This window comes from Macrobrachium nipponense, chromosome 8 (genome assembly GCF_015104395.2).
Source record: "Macrobrachium nipponense isolate FS-2020 chromosome 8, ASM1510439v2, whole genome shotgun sequence".
Classification (NCBI taxonomy): Eukaryota; Metazoa; Arthropoda; class Malacostraca; order Decapoda; family Palaemonidae; genus Macrobrachium; species Macrobrachium nipponense.
The window spans coordinates 66,227,622-66,247,449 of NC_087203.1; the positions used below are offsets into that span (position 1 = coordinate 66,227,622).

At 36.5% G+C, this 19,828-nt stretch overlaps 1 protein-coding gene across 1 annotated transcript in view; it reads left to right on the forward strand.

The window, feature by feature from the left end:
• The window catches only part of LOC135222815 (DNA-dependent protein kinase catalytic subunit-like), a 763,170-nt gene that overhangs the window by 290,984 nt on the left and 452,358 nt on the right, over nucleotides 1-19,828 (forward strand). The window contains exons 18-19 of the mRNA XM_064261121.1: nucleotides 3,680-3,790; nucleotides 6,375-6,583. Of these exons, the coding sequence (XP_064117191.1) occupies nucleotides 3,680-3,790; nucleotides 6,375-6,583 (320 nt within the window). The remainder of the gene's footprint in view (nucleotides 1-3,679; nucleotides 3,791-6,374; nucleotides 6,584-19,828) is intronic.

Genomic DNA, 19,828 nt, shown 5'->3' on the forward strand with positions numbered 1-19,828 from the left:
TATAAAGGATTCTTATCTTATCATAATATGTGTTTTTTAAAAGCTTCGTAAACTCGGAGCGTTGGAAGCGTCAGCGTCGTAACCTCGGAACAAGCGTCGTAACCCAGGGCGGATTTTTCAATGAATATTTAAGAAAAAGTGTCGTAACCTCGGAACGTCGTAAGCCGGACCCGTCGTAACAAGGGGACCGCCTGTACTATGTACAGTGGACCCCCCATATTCGCGTTCTCCAGATTTGCGGACTCACACATTTGCGGATTTCTCTCGGGAACGTTTCCCTGCATTATTCGCGGAAAATTCGTGCATTCGCGGTATTTTTCTATGATAAATATCCGCAAATTCTGGTTTTTTTTATGAATTTCATCATAAAATGCACTTTTTGTGATAAAACACTTAAAAACAATGTAGGAAAATTTTTAGTGGGTTTTCTTGAGTTTAACTAACAAAATAGGCTGTTTTTAGCATTTTATAGGGGTTCCAAACATTCGCGGATTCTAACTATTCACGGGGGGGGTCTGGTACGCATCCCCCGCGAATACGGGGGGCCACTGTAGTACATATTAGTAGTATGTAATTAAGTTAGGTATTGAATGGTCCAAATTGTTGTATCTCATTGTTTATTGGTCAATTAACTTTATTATAAAATTTACTGGGGTGTTTTTGTAGGGCTTGGAATGAATTAGGCAATTTACATGTAAAATGCGGTTCAAGATACGAAAAGCTCAGGTTACAAAGGCCGCCTCGGAACGGATTAATTTCGTATCCTGAGGTACCACTGTGTGAGAAGATATAGTAAAAATATAGATGACACTAATGTGAAATATACCATATACGTATACTCGAGTAACACGCTATCTCACATATCATGCGACCCCAAATTTTCACCCTAAAACAATGATTTGATCATGTATCTCAAGTAACATGCGAGTTCAGTTTTTGAGACAAAACTACAATAGACTAACCTCTTTTACTCCTGTTTATCTATCCCATCTTCAAGTTAAGTTAAAAAGAGAAAGCTAAAAGTATTGTTAGTAATGTTATACTTTTTGTGTAAAGGCATACAGCCAGAAACGGCTGATTTGCTATGAACAACCTAATCTGATAACTACAGCGGTTTGATTGCAATTCAACCATCGTACGATAGTAAAAAAAATACCATAGTTATGTTACATATGACATCAAGTATTTTTACATTACTATATTCTCATTCACTACGGAGAAAAGATCGGCAAGGGCGTATACTGCTAAATTTAAGCTGCTAGTTGTAGCTGAAGCTGACTATTATTGTGCACTTGCAACATGGGAACTTCGATAAAGCGCCATCAAACTCAACCGTAAACAAAATGTGAGAGAAATTTGTTTAAATCAAAACTATTTGGCCTGAAAAAACACATTTTACTGTGTTCACTCCAATAAAAGATAACTGTGTAAAGCTCGTGGTATTCTGATGAGATCAAGTAAAGATATCTAACGCAATCTGTTGATTTTTTTGTTTTTGCGCAAGAAACATTCCTTCAGCGCCAACTACTAACAAAAAAATTTAACAATTTCAATCACAATGATACAAATTCAAGTGATATTTTGACTTAAAAACAGTTTGTATAATGTAAAGTAACCTTGTCCCATATCAATAGAGTATCTTGAGATTCATTTACACTAACTAGAAGCAAGAAAATCACTCTGATTCGACTTTATTACAGCAAAATAAACCTACCTTGCAATTGTCCTCGGCTGATTCCCAAACCAAAACATTCATTGCTATTTTTGTCTTTTGTGATACAATAGTAATATGAAAATACATAAAATATTATTGGATGCAGTGAAGTAAATCATAACTTTTTAAAAGATCCATGAAAAGTATGCATATTCATTAGTTTTTGTATTTTATCAAAACAAAATGTACTAGTATGGTTGAAATATTACACACGCTAATTTTATATCTCATGTATGATGCGACCCCCTTAAAATTAGCTCCAAAGTTAGGTCTTCAAAAGTCACATGATATGCGAATATATACTGTATATAAAAAAATTCCAAGAAGAAGAAGATGGGAATCCTGACTTTTTTCATTTCATCATAGGACGTCTCCTCCGGTGAGGAGCATACTGAATGTCATAGGGTATCTCTGTTGGAGATGCACATTTCCTTGGCAGCTCAAGGACTTCTCCCCTGTTTACAGTGCAATTACTTTGGCAGTGCATAAGTTGACAGTAGGATATTTAGAATGTATCTGTGCTGAGCATTTTGTCATAGGAAAAGACCTATGTTAAACCTCTTCTCTTCAACAGGAAGCTAGAGGTTTTCTATTCATGGTCCCAGAATTTTTTGTTGCAGAAGGGCAACTCCTTTCTGCCTTCTGGGAATTCTCTGGGAGGCTGAACGATGGAGTGCCCGCACCTACCTTCCTCAAATTTTCTAAAGTCCAAGGAAGTTGCGCTTAACTCTAACTCTGATGTGGACTTGGTTGTCCTGTACACTCCATGCCCCTTGGTTGTCCTTTACGCTCCATGCCCCCCAGGGTAGGAACTTTTCGAGGTGAGCACCCCAACCTTCGGAGGAGGCTCATGAGTACAGGAACAATTCATAGGGGTAATTTAAGGGCTATGACCTTTGTCGAGCTCCAAAGTCTTTGGTTAACCCTAGTAGCTCCTTAACCCCAAACTGAGTTGTCAAGAGAGATTCCTCCTTAGCACAACCTTCTTCACCAGTTTCTTGTGGAGAGATGCCTCCAATCACTAGGATCTTTACCTCTTCATGTATAGAGTTGATCCAATATCTCTTATGAAAGATCTTTCCTGTGAAACAACAACTCACATAAAAGGCTATTACTTCAGAGGATGTTATTCAATCATATACAAGGTGAGACATCTGCTGGTGTGATTGGTGACATCAAAAGGGTTCCTCTCCACTCAGAGTTCCTGTTCGATAGACAAGATTTTCTGAACGACTCCTCATCGCCAAGTTCTCCCACCAATTGGGTGCATGCAGAAGCACATGGCACCAGAGGAATACGCTCCTAGGTGGCAAATATAAAGAACTTACCTATTGATAGGTTTTGAATGCTGGTTCATGACTGCCTCAAACCATTTCCACTTTCTTCTGCATGACCATTGCCCACATATCCTAGGACACATTTTCCTAGGGTACAGTGGTGGCTGTTCAACAATTGTGACTCATCCAGTGTCCCTGACAGGACGGGTTTGTATCTCGCCTAAGATGATAGTGTGGAGCAGGGAATAAGGGAGTTGACTGGCGTCTTTTCTTTCCCTTTTCTCCTTTCGTCATTCCTGGGGGAAGTTTGAAGAATAAACATATCATACACTGGAACTGGCTTGATGCAGAAGAATGTTGCAGCCATACTGTTACAGCAATTTTCATGTTCCATGCAACATGCAAATCTGCTTCTTAGTAGCTAAAACTCGTCTTTCCAGCAAGGGGAGTGATGATTGGTGGCAAACCCTTTTCTTGTGGCCAACATGGTTGTGCAGGTTTATCAGAATGAATGACTGAGAAATTTTATTATTTATTTGTGAATTTTGTAATTGATATTTTTCACTGTTTTTTCTCCATATAAATTACCCGTTTGATGGTTGTAGGGGAAATTCAGTGTAGAGAAGTTTGTAAGGAATGTAGTATGTAATAAATAATTTTCACATTTTAAATCACCTTTTTTTTCCAGATGGCCTTCTTCCATATGTGGTAGATATTGCAGTAAACTCAAGTGATCGGCAGACAAAGGTTGCAGCTTCGGAATTGTTACATGCTGTTGTTATATTCATGATAGGAACTGGTAAGTTTTTTATCAAAGAGGATTGTATTACTTAAAAAATATGGTGGAGAGTATTAATGTAATTTTTTAATATATTTTCAAAATCTTCTTCTTCTTCTCTTCTTCCCAGCTTTTTCCCATTTTTATAATGGGTTCGCCGTTTCGGATGAGCCGTTTCCATCTATTTCTATCTTGCGCTTCTGCCTCATCAATTCCCTTCTCATGTAAATCTCCTCTCACACAGTCCTTCCATCTCTTTCTTGGTCTCCCTCTCTTTCTTCTTCCTTGCACCTCACTCCCATAGATGTCTCCCCAGCGTGGTCCTCATCTCTCCTCAACAGGTGTCCATACCATCTCAGCCTCCCTCTGCACTTTCTTTGATACTTCCACCACCTTAGTTGACCCCTTATGTAGTCATTTCTGATCCTATCCACTCTTGTTACCCCAGACATCCACCTAAGCATTCTCATTTCTGCCACATCCATCTTCTTCTGCTCTGCTTTTCTCATGCTTGCTGTTTCCGTACCATAAGCAGTGCTGTTCTTACCACCGCTGTTGCTTGTGAAATTTTCCTTTTAACCTAAGCGGCACTCTTTTGTCACAAAGAACTCCCGAGGCCGCTCTCCAGTTGTTCAGCCTGCCTGTACCCGATGTTTGACTTCTTCTCCATACTTTCCTCCTCCAGCGTTAACAAAAGATCCCAAATACTTAAAACTTATCAACTCTCCTTATTTGCTCTCCACCAAGCTGAATACTTTCTCTATCATCCCCCTCAGTGGTGGTACACATATTCTGTCTTGGATCTACTTATTCTCATTCCTCTGTCCTCCAGTACTTGTCTCCATCTTCCAATTTCACTTCCAGATCTTCCCTGCTCTCTGCACACAGAACAATATCATCCGCATATAATAGTTCCATGGTATGTCTCCCTTACTTCCTCTATTATAACATCCATCACTATGTTAAAGATAAATGGGCTCAGAGCCGACCCCTGGTGTAATCCTACTCTCACCTCAAAACCTTCTGTCTCCCTAAAACACTGCTCCTTCATCTCTGGTAAATACATTCCGGTACATCTCTTGTATCAATCGCACATACTTCTCTGGCACCATTTCTTCTCCCTCAGGCTCCTCCATACCTCTTGTCTCGGGACTCTGTCATAAGCCTTTTCAAGGTCAATGAATACCATATGTAGGTCCCTTTGTCTTTCCCCGAATTTCTCCATTATTTGCCTCAGACAAAATATTACCATCTGTTGTTCCCCTTCCCTTCATAAATCCATCTGCTCTTTACTTATTTGTACTTCTTCTCTCAGTCTAGCATCTATCATCCTTTCCAGTATCTTCAAAGTGTGGGACATCAATTTAATGCCCCTATAATTACCACACTCTTGGACATCTCCTTTCCCTTTAAAAATTGGGATCAATATACTCCCACGCCACTCATTTGGTATCTTTTCCTGTTCAAGGATCTTTATCATAAGATCGTACAGTATATCCACTCCTTCATCTCCTAATGCTTTCCATGCCTCCACCGGGATCATGTCTGGTCCGGTTGCCTTCCCATTCTTCATCTTCTTCAGTGCATTTAGTACCTCTTGCCTAGAAAACCTCATTACCATGCCAATGTTCACTTGCCCATCCTCTCTTATTAGTCTATTATTTTCTTCATTTAACAACTGTTCGAAATATTCTTTCCATCTCTTCACAATGTCTTCCTCCTTTCTAAGCACTACACCCTCTTGATTCTTTATTTGTTTGATGTGTTGTTATATGGTGCTCTTATTTCTAGCCTTTGATAGCTCATCATCTTCTTTAATCCTTCTTTGTCCCCAGCTCATTATACACATCATCATACGACTTTGCTTTAGCTTGGGCTACACCTTTTTCACCACCTTGTTTTTCTCTCTGTACCTATTTCTCTGTCTTCCACTGACTGTGACTCTTCCCATCTTTTCTTTGCCTCCTTCTTATCTTTTACTACTTTCTCAATGTCTTCATCCCACCACCAACTATCCTTTTCTTCCATATGATACCAGATGTCTCTCCTAGCAGCTCTTTCCATGCCTTCTTATTACTGCTGCATTTCTTTTCAAAATCAAGTTATCTAAATTTATTTCAATAAAGGTTTAAATTTTAAGGTAAGATAAATTCGTTAAGAAAGAAAAGTGATTTGAAACCTGTGCTTTTTATGAAACAATTTTGCAACTTTTACCTCAGTGGAAGAATATTTTGTTGAAATTTTATTTGTATATTGGTTCTTTAAACCAGAAACCAGATGGTAACTTGTAGTAGTTCATGAGCTTTAGATTTGTTACTGTAATTACAAAATATGTAAAATACCATTTTTCTGCTTTTTGCCTCATGTAGGTAAACAATCCCTGTGATAATTCTCTAAACAGAAATGGGGATGTTTCTCCAGTTTATGCCTTTTCAATATTTTAGGTCAGATTGAAATCATCCATTGGTTTATTTTTGATAGGACAATGCTGTAGTAAAAGGCAAGATTTCACTTGGTTTAGATATCACTGAAAGGTTTATTGATTGTTCTTAAAAGCACTGATTATAGGAATAATATAGTGTTGCATGGCTTTTAATGTTTGCAGGTACTCAGAAAAGCCCAGAAACTCAAGAAAAGTATCCTATGGCTCCCCTTTATAGACATGTGTTCCGTGCCATGTTGCAGTTATCCTGCGATCCTGATCAGGTCACCCGCCAGCTGTTTATAACTTTAATCTATCAGACTATACATTGGTTCACTAACAATAGGAACTTTGAAAATCCAGATACAGTTGTTCTCCTGGAAACTATTATGGTAAGACTTATGCAATGTATTTCTTAATGAAATTATGAAAGTAAAGGAGTATTTATATATTTTTGTATATGAGACTTAATTATATAGCTAACATTTCCACATGTACAGCAGCCTAAATTCAAATTTCGTTGGTAACGCTTTGATGGCTCAGTGTGGGTATACAGGAATGACTTAGCTAATCATTTCATTCTGTTTTTTGCTGTGCTCGACAAAACATTGAGTGCTTACAGCAGCTTGCTCTCATTTTCCGCTTATATCACCGGATTTCGGTAGTGTCAGACAACCACCACAACGTATTCATAAACTTTGAGCTGGATGAGTCTTGTCTTTATTTTATTCAAATAATAATAATTGCCTTATAAATAATTCTTGAATGGAACACCATTTCATGAATTATTTATAAGGCAATTATTATTATTTGAATAAAATAAAGACAAGACTCATCCTGCTCAAAGGTTATGAATACGTTTTGGTGGTTGTGTGACAAGTAGACTAAATACTTGTACAGGCGGCCCTCGGTCAGCGGCAGGGGTTCCCTTCTTGGCTGCCAACGCTTAGCGATTTTTGACACTAAGCGACCTTCTTTCGAAGTACTAGATCAGTTAACAATGCCCTAGCAGACCAGTCAAACGGCACCGCAATCCAGCAATGGCGCAATAAGTAAAATTATATTTATGCAGTATAGTACTATAGAGTTTACTGTACAGTAGTACTGTACTGTATACAATAATCCTTTGCCACTTCACGGTCCAAGTTTTCTAGTCTCAGTGCATCACTAATTTTTCAAAAATTTTCATAGAAAAATTAAAATTCAATAATACCACCACATCGACAGCCGTATTGCGGAAAGCAGCATTGTTTCATCGTGATGCGCAAGAGAAATGATTTCCCAGGATGCCAGACAAATAAAGAAGCTCTCTCAGAGGCTTTGTACATACCCATGAGCACTCAGACAAGGCACGTGATTGGTTCCCGGCACAAGATCGACGAATGAGAGCACGAGTGGATGTATCCCGTGAGCTGATTGGCTGTGCATCATTGCATCCTCTCCCAGCTTCTTCCCTTGTTGTATCTTGCCACTCTCATTCATGCTGTCAACTGTGTCTCGCGTATCTTAGTGTTGTGTTTGAAATTAACTTTTCGTTAAGCCCTTACAATGCCTCCTAAGCACTGGGCCCCTGCGAAAGATTCCTCTAGTGTAGCCGAGCCCCAAGAGGAAGAGGAAATAATGACATCGTGAAAAGGTCAAACTTTTAGATATGTTAAAACAGGGCAGAAGTTATGCTGTGGTGGCACACCATTATGGAGTGAATGAATCGACAGTGCGCTACATAAAAAAAACTTAGCAACTTAGCTAACATCCGCAAAACTGCTGCAATAAGCTTCAATGAAGAAGCGAAACATGTGGTAACTCTGCGTAATAAGAGAATTAAGAAAATGGAAGCTGCATTAGCCTTGTGGGTTGTTGATTGCCGGAAAAGAAAGTGAGTTTGGACACTAATATGGTCAGGACAAAGGCCAAATCTCTCTATGATCAAACCTTGCCCGATGACGATGACAAAGGAGATGCTGAAGAAACCGCTGAAGATGATCCTGACAAACCTGAAGCCAGTATTAGCTCTGCCATGAGTAATTTGCCTCCTCGAGGAGGAGGCTTTACAGCCAGCAAAGGCTGGTTCGATAAATTTCAAAAGAGATATGGCCTCAAAAGTGTGCCTTTGTATGGTGAGGCTGCCTCTGCTGACACCGATGCTGCTCGTCGTTATGTGGAGGATGAGTTTCCTAAGCTCATCAGTGATGGCAGCTACCTCCCTGAGCAAGTTTTTAAAATGGACGAGACAGGCCTCTTTTGGAAGAGGATTCCTTCTCATACATTTCTCTTCAAGGATGAAGTGAAGAGGTCAGCCGTTTCAAGGCCCACAAGGACCATGTCATTCTCTCATCATGTGTGGCAATGCTGCAGGCTTTTATGCTTAAGCCAGGCCTTATTATAAGGCCAAAAAATCCACGGCCTTAAAAAACAAAATAAGGCTGCTCTCCCCGTGTATTGGATGCAGAACTCAAGGCCTGGATAACGAAAACCCTGACCCTCGAATGGTTCCTCTATTCCTTCATTCCCCAGGTGAAGCTGTATCCTGGCTCAGAAGGGCCTCCCTTGTTATGGGTCTTCTCTTGATGGACTGTGCAGGAGGCCATGCAAACAGGACCTGCAATATGATGGGGTTCAGATCAAGTTTCTGCCCCCTAAACACCACATCTCTAATTCAACCAATGGATCAAGGTATCATTCGTGCTTTTAAGGCACTCTACACTCGTTCCACGATGGAGGGCCTCATCGCAGCAGTTACGACGAAGACGAAGGCTTCACCTTGAAAAAGTACTGGTGTAACTACAACATTGCATTATGCTCGACTAATATCCAGGAAGCATTGAAGGACATGAAAACTGAGACCATAAATTCTTGCTGGAAGAAATTATGGTCTAACGTGGTGCATGAGTATGCAGGCTTCACTCCTGACAAAGCATATCATCACTTGGCGGTGAAGAAGGCAGTGAGGCTGGCTCACATCATCAGGATGAAAGGATTCGTCGACATGGACGGAAGAAGACATCAACGGCCTTATCGATGGCCACTCGGGACCCCACTGACAGATGAAGACCTCCTTGAGATGACGAAGTCTGCAGTGAAGAAGAAAGAAGAAGAGCAAGATGAAGAAATTGAAGAGCGTGGCCTTACCCTGGAGAACCTGCATCAATTGTGCAACATGGCAAGGGCAGTGCAATGATTTGCACAAGACATCGACGTTAATTTGGTTTGAGCTGTCAAGTTTAGCAACCGTGTTGACAGGGTTATGTCCTTGTACAAGGGCATTCTACAGCAAAAGAATAAAAAAAAAAAACGACAGCAGCTACCTATAACCATGTTCTCCAAGGTAAAAACCCCAGATACACCATCAGCACCTTCCAGCAGAAGAACCTCCTCCGAGCAAACATGAAGACCCCTATGAGTGAAGTGGGAGCCTCTTTTCTGCCACCACCAACCTCTTTGCCTCTCTCAGAAGCAAATGTTGACGATCCAGCACCACTATCTGACGATGAGGCGCTTCCCGAACTGATTTAAAGGCCTCATTATACCTTTCAGTAACACCATCATCATCATCATTCATCAACACATTTGTCGAACTGCACAGTCCTGTCATCGTCGTCGTCATTACTGGAGTCAAGTCTCAAGATACTATTGTCATTGGCGAGTGTAGAACACCATAATATGTATCATATGAGAGAGAGAGAGAGAGAGAGAGAGAGAGATGTATGATATTAAGGTTTTATAATTAAATAGATTTAAGTAAAATATATATATAAAGTATAAATACAGTGGTCCCCCCTGTATTCGCGGTGGGGGATGCATACCAGACCCCCCAGTGAATAGTTATAACCCGCAAATGTTTGGAACAACCCTATAAAAATGCTAAAACAGCCTATTTTGTTAGTTAAAACTCAAGAAAAACCCCACAAAAAATTTTCATACTTGGTTTTTTAATAGTTTATCACAAAAAAGGGATTTTGACGAAGGAAAAATATCTATTTCTGGGGGAAGACCTGTGTCGCACGCTGGGAAAAGTTCCTTCCTGTAGCTCACTTTTCTAAGTATAAATAGATTCTAAATATACCAGAGAAAAAAGCTAGCATTGTATGCTGAGGTTACTACCTCACGCGAGCACCCAAAGGGTGTCGGGTATAAAGTAAAAGGCAAGTGGAAGCCACTATTCACAGGTCTTCTGCCAATTAGAGGATTCCTTTCCAAAATCCCTCTAATGGAGAGAGCCGTCACAAAGGCCACTCTTTCCCCCCTCGCCTCCCGCTACTTCTACCCTACTCGAGCGCCATCTGCATTCCTGGATTAGACACCCTGGCTTGGATTGGTTAAGGGTGGGGAAGTTAACCCTCTTACGCCTAAGCCCTAAAAACCAAAACGTCTCCCGTATGCCGAGGCGGGTTTTGAGCGAGCGCTGAAGCGGAAAAAATAATTTAAAAAAAAAATCATAGTGCGCTTAGTTTTCAAGGTTAAGAGTTCATTTTTGGCTCCTTTTTTTCATTGCCTGAAGTTTAGTATGCAACCATCAGAAATGAAAAAAAAAATCATTATCATATATAAATAATGTGATATATGGTAGCGGAAAAAAAAATTCATACAATAATTGTATTCAAATCGAGCTGTGCAAAAAAACGGTTTAAAAGCTAACGAGTTACATTTTTTTCGTTGTATTGTACACTAAATTGCGATTATTTTGATATCTAACACATTGTAGAATGATTAAAGCAACACAGAAAAAATATTATCACAAAATGATGCATGAATTCGTAACTCACCGACGTAAAAAAGTTTTTTTTTTTTTTTAAAAATTCAGCATAAATCTAAATATTGTTCTAGAGACTTCCAATTTGTTTTAAAATGAAGACAAATGATTGAATATTACGATACTGTAAGAGTTTTAGCTTAGAATTGCAGTTTTTGACCATTTCGGATGAGTTAAAGTTGACCAAATGTTGAAATTTTTATATATATATTTTTATATGCAAATACATATTGCAAAAATGAGAAAAGCTACAGCCTTCAAATATTTTTTTTGTATTCTTCATGAATTTGCGCACATTTTCATATATGAAACTATAAAATGCCTAATATGAAAAGGAGCAAATATGAGGAGAATGCGACGTAGTACGCATTTCGGAGATTTGCGGCCGCGAATTGGCGAGCGGAGGGAAAGAAAGTCTTTTTTTAAAAATTCACCATGAATCTAAATATTGTGCTAGACACTTTGAATTTGTTTCAAAATGAAGATAAATGACTGTATATTACTAGATTGTAAGAGTTTTAGCTTACAATTGCGTTTTTCGACTATTTCAGTAGTCAAAGTTGACTGAACGTTTTTTTTCTATTTATCGTGATTTATATGCAAATATTTCAAAAAAGAGAAAAGCTACAACCTTCAATCATTTTTGGTTGTATTCTACATAAAATTGCTTACATTTTCATATATAAAACTTTATGTAACGGCTAATTTTAAATGGTGCAAACATTTTGACAATTGCACGAAAAAATTTCTGATTTCTTTCGGAAGAGTTACCGCGCTGAACGTAAGGAAATTTTTTTTTTTTGTTTTTTTTTTTTTTTTTTTTCATAAATTCACCATAAATCAAAATATTGTGCTAGAGACTTCCAATTAGTTGCAAAATGAAGGTAAATGATTGAATATTACTAGAATATAAGAGTTTTAGCTTACAATTGCGTTTTTCGACCATTTTTGACCGAAGGTTGAAATTTTTGCACTTATCGTTATTTATATGAAAATATTTCGAAACTGATAAAAGCTACAACCATGGGTTGTTTTTAGTTGTATTGTGCATGAAATTGTGCACATTTCCATATATAAGACTTTATGTAACGGCAAATTTAAAATAGTGCAAACATTAAGACAATTGCACGAAAAAATTTATCGGAAGAGTTACCGCGTGGACGTAAGTAAAAAGTTTTTTCATAAATTCACCATAAATCGAAATATTGTGCTAAGAGACTTCCAGATTGTTGCAAAATAAAGGTAAATGATTGAATATTACTAGAATATAAGAGTTTTAGCTTACAATTGCGTTTTTCGACCATTTCGGTAGAGTCAAAGTTGACCGAAGGTTGAAATTTTGTCACTTATCGTTATTTATATAAAAATATTTCAAAACTGATGAAAGCTACAACCATGAGTTGTTTTTAGTTGTATTCTACATGAAATTGCACACATTTTCATATATAGTATTCCATGTAACGGCTAATATAAAATGGTGCAAAAATTATGTCAAACAGACAAAATAATTTTTGAGATGTGTCGCTGATGTTTTTTAGTGCAAGAAGAAAGAAATTCGCGCTTGTGCGCCTGAGTAACGATTATAAACAAAACAACGCCTTGATCCCTGAGCTCCCAGCATCCCCCAAAGTGCGTGATTCAAAAGTTTTCGCCTAGTAGTCCTATAAGTATTTTTCCGCGAATTTAAAAAAAACGTCCAATCGGCACCCAACAGACAATTTATGTCGACGTATAATACGTCCAATCGGCGTTTAAGGGTTAATAAAAATGCCGCCAACGCAACTTGTTAAGAAAAATAAATTCAGTTCATAATCACAACGAGAACATATTGCCAGTTCATATTTTATCAACCTAAAAACACGTCGTATAAGGAAAATTTACTTTGTTTCATATAAGTGCAGTATCTAGATATTAGATTATGCTAACTAGAAGCAAGAAAATTAACTCAGAATTGCGTTAAATGTGGTGAAACAAACTCGTATTTGCCATCAGCTGACTTCCAAACCAAAACATTGACTGCTCCGTGGAATATACTGGCTTAGATCTACTGTAGTGTTTTATGATACAATAATATGAGAATACTACATACAATATTATTGGATACAGTGAAGTATTGTATAACTTTTTAAAAGATTTATGGAAAATATGCATATTTACTTTTTCTTCTTATCTTAATTGCGTTACTATGCCATCTACGTAGCAGCGGCATCTTGAGCTCGTACGGTCGTACCTCGATTTTTTGCTCGTGTAATAAAGCAAAAAATCTACCAAGTTGCACAGTTATATTTTGTACTTCTATCCCATGGAAAAAAACAAACAAATGGCAGTGTTGCAAAATCAAATGTATACCCGAGTTTTGTCTTTTAAAATATATGCAACTATTGTGAATATAATTTGTTCTAAAAACATTATTCAATGATAATTATAAATTAAAAAAATTTTTTTTCGGGGGCAACTGAACAACCTATTCTCTTCATCATGTAAAGGGCTGTTACAAAGACTTCTAATGGACATGCGTACGGCCATTGTATCATATTTATGCACAAAAAAAGACCTTGCAATACATTTTTCATATAAATTTAAACATAAAAGCATGAAAACTTATAACAAAAAGCTGAAGTTTCATTAACAAAATGAGTTATAATTAGCTCCCAAATTAATAAAATAAAACCATGTGAAGTCTTTGTAAATGCTTTTTTCGGAACAGCTGCGGACAAGAACGAACATAAAAAACATCCTCTGATAACGCTGAGGGCAGTTACAAAAGCTGCCTTAATTTGTATCATATCTATGTACAAAATTAAAAATACCCTTTATGTAATATATTTTCATACACATTTTAAACATAAAAGCATGAACATTAATAAAATCAACACATCGATCGCTAAATTTGCACTTTTAACTCTATATTTTCAGAAGAGCTGCAGGTGGTGGCATAGAACAGCGTCATTGGCATATAGTTTACCCTAATACCTATGTAATAACTCAATACAAATTTTAAATATCATTTGTATAACCTTTATGGTCTGAACAGTAGTTCTACAAATGTATGTACTCGTTATACGTAACTGCGCTTGTGGCGCTGTTAACCGAAAATAGTACAGTAAAAATACCTCAAAATACCTAATTTATTAATGAATATTTTTTACGACAGCCGTAAAACCGATTCGATGCATTTATGATTTGCTTACCGGGCTTAAGCTATGTGCAACTCCCCAGTTAATTACTACCTTAAGAGTAGTTCTTGAATGTAATGCCATTCAATTAGGGCAATTCTTTTGCATTCATTATTGTTCACCAGACTTCATCTATTCACAAGCTGATGATAAAAAGTAATTCTTGAATGCTGCATCATTACATTAGGTCATACTTTACTTTTTGGATTTTGTTTACTAATCATTGTCTTGTCATGAACTGCCAGTAAACATAATTACTACCTTTAAAGTAATTTGTGAATGTTAAGACCTTTTTGTAGGCCAAATGTTTCCAATTAGGCCAACATTTTTTTCCTTGGCTCTGGTACTCATCACTTTACTTTGCAGAGACATAGTGTAGAGGTTGAATCATAGTAAGGAGAGAATGGTGTTACAGTGGGTCATACCTTAGTTGCGGATTGGCAGTCGCAGGTTAATTGGACTGCTTCTCAGTCTATAGCATGGGTATGAATCGCAGTATCGCAGATTTGTCTGTGTTGCACATATGATGTTTATCAGTAGGCTAAGGTTTGGCCGCTGTGTGATAACCATTGACATTCATGAAAAGATTCACATTTTAAAAACTGACAATAAAGGTAATAAAACCATTTTCACCTTCTATGTTATTGGCATATCTGCATAATAAATAGCCCACTCAAGGAATAATTCTATATTAGAGAAATCAACCTTTAACTCTGAGTGGCAGGCAAACAAAATGTAAACATCCAATTATATGGTTGCATTCAGAGCGACGTTTATTGTTCGGTAACCTCTCAGGAATTTTCATAGTGTAATTTCGGTAGTAATAACATTGAGGATAACATTATTGTTTAATTCGAAAATCATTATCATTTTATTAGTAAATAACTTCTCCGAACAATGCAATCATACAAACGGTAATTGTAGTAGATTATCGTAGTATTGTTCTTTGCGACTGGCGACGAAGCATAAACGTAATAAGACCATTTTTTACATTACATATTATTGGCATATCTTCATAATAAAAAGCCTATTCAAGGAATAATTCCTTGCGGAAAGCATTTTTCAAAAGACATAAATACACTTTACAAGTTTACAGTATGCGTTACTTTATTTAGATGTGATTACATTTAATATTACAGTATGGCAACAATAACGTGATTTATTATCATAAATATGTATTTATTCACGAATATAAAAAAAAAAGAATATGTACAAAAATGACCGTGATGTCACCAAACCTAATCTCGTTCGTATGTACATACTATTTTACACTATGTAATACAGACAGATTTTGATGAAAATGATTAGTAAAAGTGATTAACAGAGAAGCAGATATGTTTGAGAGAGGGAGAGAGAATGAGAATCATTCGATCTAAACTTCAAGAAACTGTCATTTTATTTTATGTTGAATTTTCATTTTTATCATTTCTTTTTAAGAAATTTCAATTTCATGTCAAATATTGAATTTTCATAATTTCTTTTTTTATCGTAGAATGAATGAATTTAGATGAAAACAATTACATATTGAACATGACAGACAAAGAAACTAAGACAGACGCTCATAACCAAGTTTGTTAGGCACGTATGATCCACCAGTCTCCGAAACCTCAAATGGTTTACAAAACCTTCCTTCAGCAGAACTCTTAGCAGAGAATTAGATAGAGGAGTTTGAAGGTTTTTTGGCAGAGGATAGGTACAGGAAACTCCATCCATAAGGTTTTTTTAAAGGAAATGACTGTATCATACAGTACACTTGTACCCAATGGTAGCAGTGTTTCTGAGTGGGAATTTTCACCATCCTGGGTGTAATTTTAAACTTTTTCAAGTTATTAAAACCTTTTTAATGTTTTATTTATCCATAAGAACAATTTCATATTAGAAAAATTTACAGTATAGTACATAGAAAGTATTGAAAATTGGTACTAGTATAAAAAAGTTTGACTTGGTAAATTGCTGTTTGCCTCGGCCCTAATGGAATTATTCCCACAAGATATGTGTATCGAAATCTGCAATTTTCCAGTTCTGCAAGGCCGTGGATCGACCAATTCTCATGTAATTGGGGACCGTACTGTAGCAGTAGCTGAGAAAACAAAATGTTCACACTGCTAATGACTAAATTATCGTGCAACAGCACATGGATGTAAACTCTAAGACCCCGCAAATAATAAATGGAGAAAAAAGTATTTTGATAAAAAACACTTACCATGAAAGAACTCATTTTTTTTTTCCAAACCAAAACATAGATCACTTTGTTTGTCTTTTATACTATACATAGTAATATGAGACTACATTTAGTATTATTGGATACAGTGAAGTAAAGCATAACTTTAAAAGAGCCAAGGAAAAGATGATATTTGTTATGTGTGTATTTTATGAGGGTCTCTCAGTGATTCAGTGGCTTAGGCAAGTACTGAAATATGTACCGATAACCAGACAACATCTCTTAACAAAAAAATAACTAAGTCTTGTTCACGTAATTAAGTCAATTTTCAGCTTAAAAACACTTCATATAAAGCAAAAATAGCCTTGTCACATATGAATAGTTTCTGAAGATTAAGGGGACCGTCCGCTATGATGTCTATTTTTTTTATTTATTACGCAAAATACATAATTTTCATACATGTTTTAGATATATATAATACCTTCATCATATAAAAATTTCAAGTCATTGATCAAAAACTTTTCGTTTTATTAGCAAAAATCATGATTTAAAAAAAAAAAAATGGGTGAGAGTTTTCTCCGCTAATATGACATCAGTTGTATTGAAAATCATACCATAAAAACTTCTTTATATACGGAACAATTCTGTGTGGCAGATTTGATTTTTAATTTTTTATTTTTTATGAATTTTTTTTTTTTTTTTTAGTCTAGACACTCAAAAAATTTAAAAAAAAAACAAAAAAAAAAGAAAAAAAAGATATCAAAATTCTGTCACACAAAATTATGGGATTTTTATTCCTCTTTCCAATGATATCTTTCTCTCTAAAATTGGATAATAAATAAACGAGTAATTTTTACCGACATGCGCATAAGTATGTTTTTGAGTTATGAGCTCCCAAAGATTTGCTATGTAAATTTTTGCTTTTTTCTTATAAAAGTCAAAACAACATTATTATAATTACTTATTTGTACTTTTATTGTCGATTTCTACATCAAGGATCGTGGTCCTACCCCTAAAAGTGGTGTTAGTACCCTCAGCGGACACCAGATAATGATGTTGACAGCGAGACATGAGACAATGAGGGCAGCTGAAAACATTATTTCGTTTTTTGTTTGTTTTTCTTTCAGCACACTCCTGGCCTTCGCTAATTTTGCTAGCCATAGTTTGCTGAGTAGCCTTCTTGATCTTAGGTAACTTCGGCATTGCTATAAGTTCACTAAGAAGTTATAAAAACAACGTAAATAGCTAGTAACCAAACGCAAGTGCCTACGCGCATGTAACCACCTTTGACGTCTGTGGCGTAACTGAGTCATTCTCCCGAGTCTCGCCTATAAATAACCGCTCTGAGCAGCTCGCTTCTCGCCCAGTGTCACACTACCTTTCATTGCTACCAGATGTATGAGAATTTCGAAACAAATCTTAAAAAATCGATGTATATATGCAAAAATAAACACGCAAAAACGATTCTGTCAAACTCAAGTCATACAGACGACGCAGTTACGATGACGTCATCATTTAAAAACCGCTATATCTTCATTATTTGTGAAAATAAGTTGGCTGAAACTTCCTGGCAAAGCATGCACGGTCATGTTTCTGCATAGATACAAGTAATAACTCGATTTTTTATTTTTTCAAATTGACATGTCATCCGCCATAGCGGACGGTCCCCTTAATTTATGCTAAATATAAGCAAGAAAATCTCTCTGAATTAAGTTAAATACAGTGAAATAATCTTACCTCTGCTCTCTGATTTTTGTTCAAAACCAAAACATGATCGGTTTGTTGATTTGTTTGTATTTTATAACACAAATAGTAATATAAGACTACATACAGTATTATTGGACACTGCGAAGTAAAGGATAACTTTAAAAGAGCAGAGGAGAAGATGCATATTCATAATGTTTGTATTTTATGAGGCGGTCTTGGCACAGAGCCTAAGCAACCGATAACCAGACAACTGCACTATAAACCCTATGGAGTGTAAATCCCAGTTATGAATATATTTAACAAGCTCCGTAAAACCAAAATGCCGCTAACCGAAAGCAACAGTAATCGCGGGTTGCCGGTAGTGGTTACACCATTCTACAATGTACTTATATATTTTACATACATATGCTCTAAACTCATCATAAAACATTTTACTGTATTTTCATTTTATTTTCATGACTAAATACATTTTTATGACGAAAAATAATTGTAATAAGAAGAGTAGAAAAGAACTTCAATAAAAAGTGATTTACTAATTTTCAAATACTAATATGAATGTAAATAGCAAAATATCGATAAAACGCTAAATTTAAATCCCACAATCACAACCTCTCTCTCTCTCTCTCTCTCTCTCTCTCTACTCTCTCTCTCTTCTCTCATTCCTCTCTCTCTATCTCTCTCTGCTCTCTCTCTCTCTCTCTCTCTTAGTATACATATCTCTTAATGAAATAAAACAGCAACATTTTAAAAGAAAACCTTATTTCACTTACAGAATAAACTGTAATACTGATCTGTTATTATGACACTGGTTTACAGAGAAATTGAGATTGCAAGCATAAATATAGTTGTTACAGGTTAATTTTGGGGTCTTGATTTCAGATTCAAAACCTGTTTTCACTTATCACCTCTAGTTTTTGAGGTATACATATACATAAATATAGGACACATTCGCGGATTTCTCTCGATAAAATTTCCCCACATTATTCGTGGAAAATTCGCCTATTCGCTCGATAAAATGCTCTTTTTGTGATAAAACCATTAAAAAAATCCAAATATAAAAATGTTTAGTGGGTTTTTCTTGAGTTTTAACTAACAAAATAGGAGTTTTTTAAGGCATTTTTAAAAGGGGTTCCAACTATTCACGGGTTTTTAACTATTCACATGGGGGGTCTGGTACGCATCCCCCACGAATACGGGGGGACCACTGTATTTTTTTAATGATAAATTTTAGGAATTGTGGTCTTTTTAGAAAATTTACTTGCCAATTTTTACTAAAAAGAAATTTGGCCTCCCTGACATGCAATGCAGCTATGTACACCAGTAGCCTATTTGCAGTGAGAGCAGACGGTTAGTGCTGCTCAATGTTCATGTTACACAACCGTTTTATACGTTGGATACATGTTTATATTATGATTTCACAACAAATGACGTAACCATATATATGACCAATGGGACAGTCAGGCTGTATCCAAGCACTACGTCCGGAGCATTTCGTGTCCGTGAACAAGTTTCAAGAACCTCCTTTGGTGGACATGAACAAGGTGCTTCTTACTCCTCTTCATCACAGGGAAACAGTAGTAGTAAAACTTGGAGTAGCTAGAATACACGTTACTAGAATTCAGACTATCACCAGAAACAGAAAAGAGATCTAGAATTGATAAATCATGCTGTGAAAGGTAGATCCTATGGCCCAAATGAAGGGAATGTAGATGGGTAGAAAGGAAAGGATAAAATAGTGTGCTGGAGAAGGAATGCAGACACAGAAGAGGCTATAGAAAGAGATGTGTTAAAGGATATGGAGGAGTTATATGATAGTTACATTTTACAACGTCTTCGAGGGTTG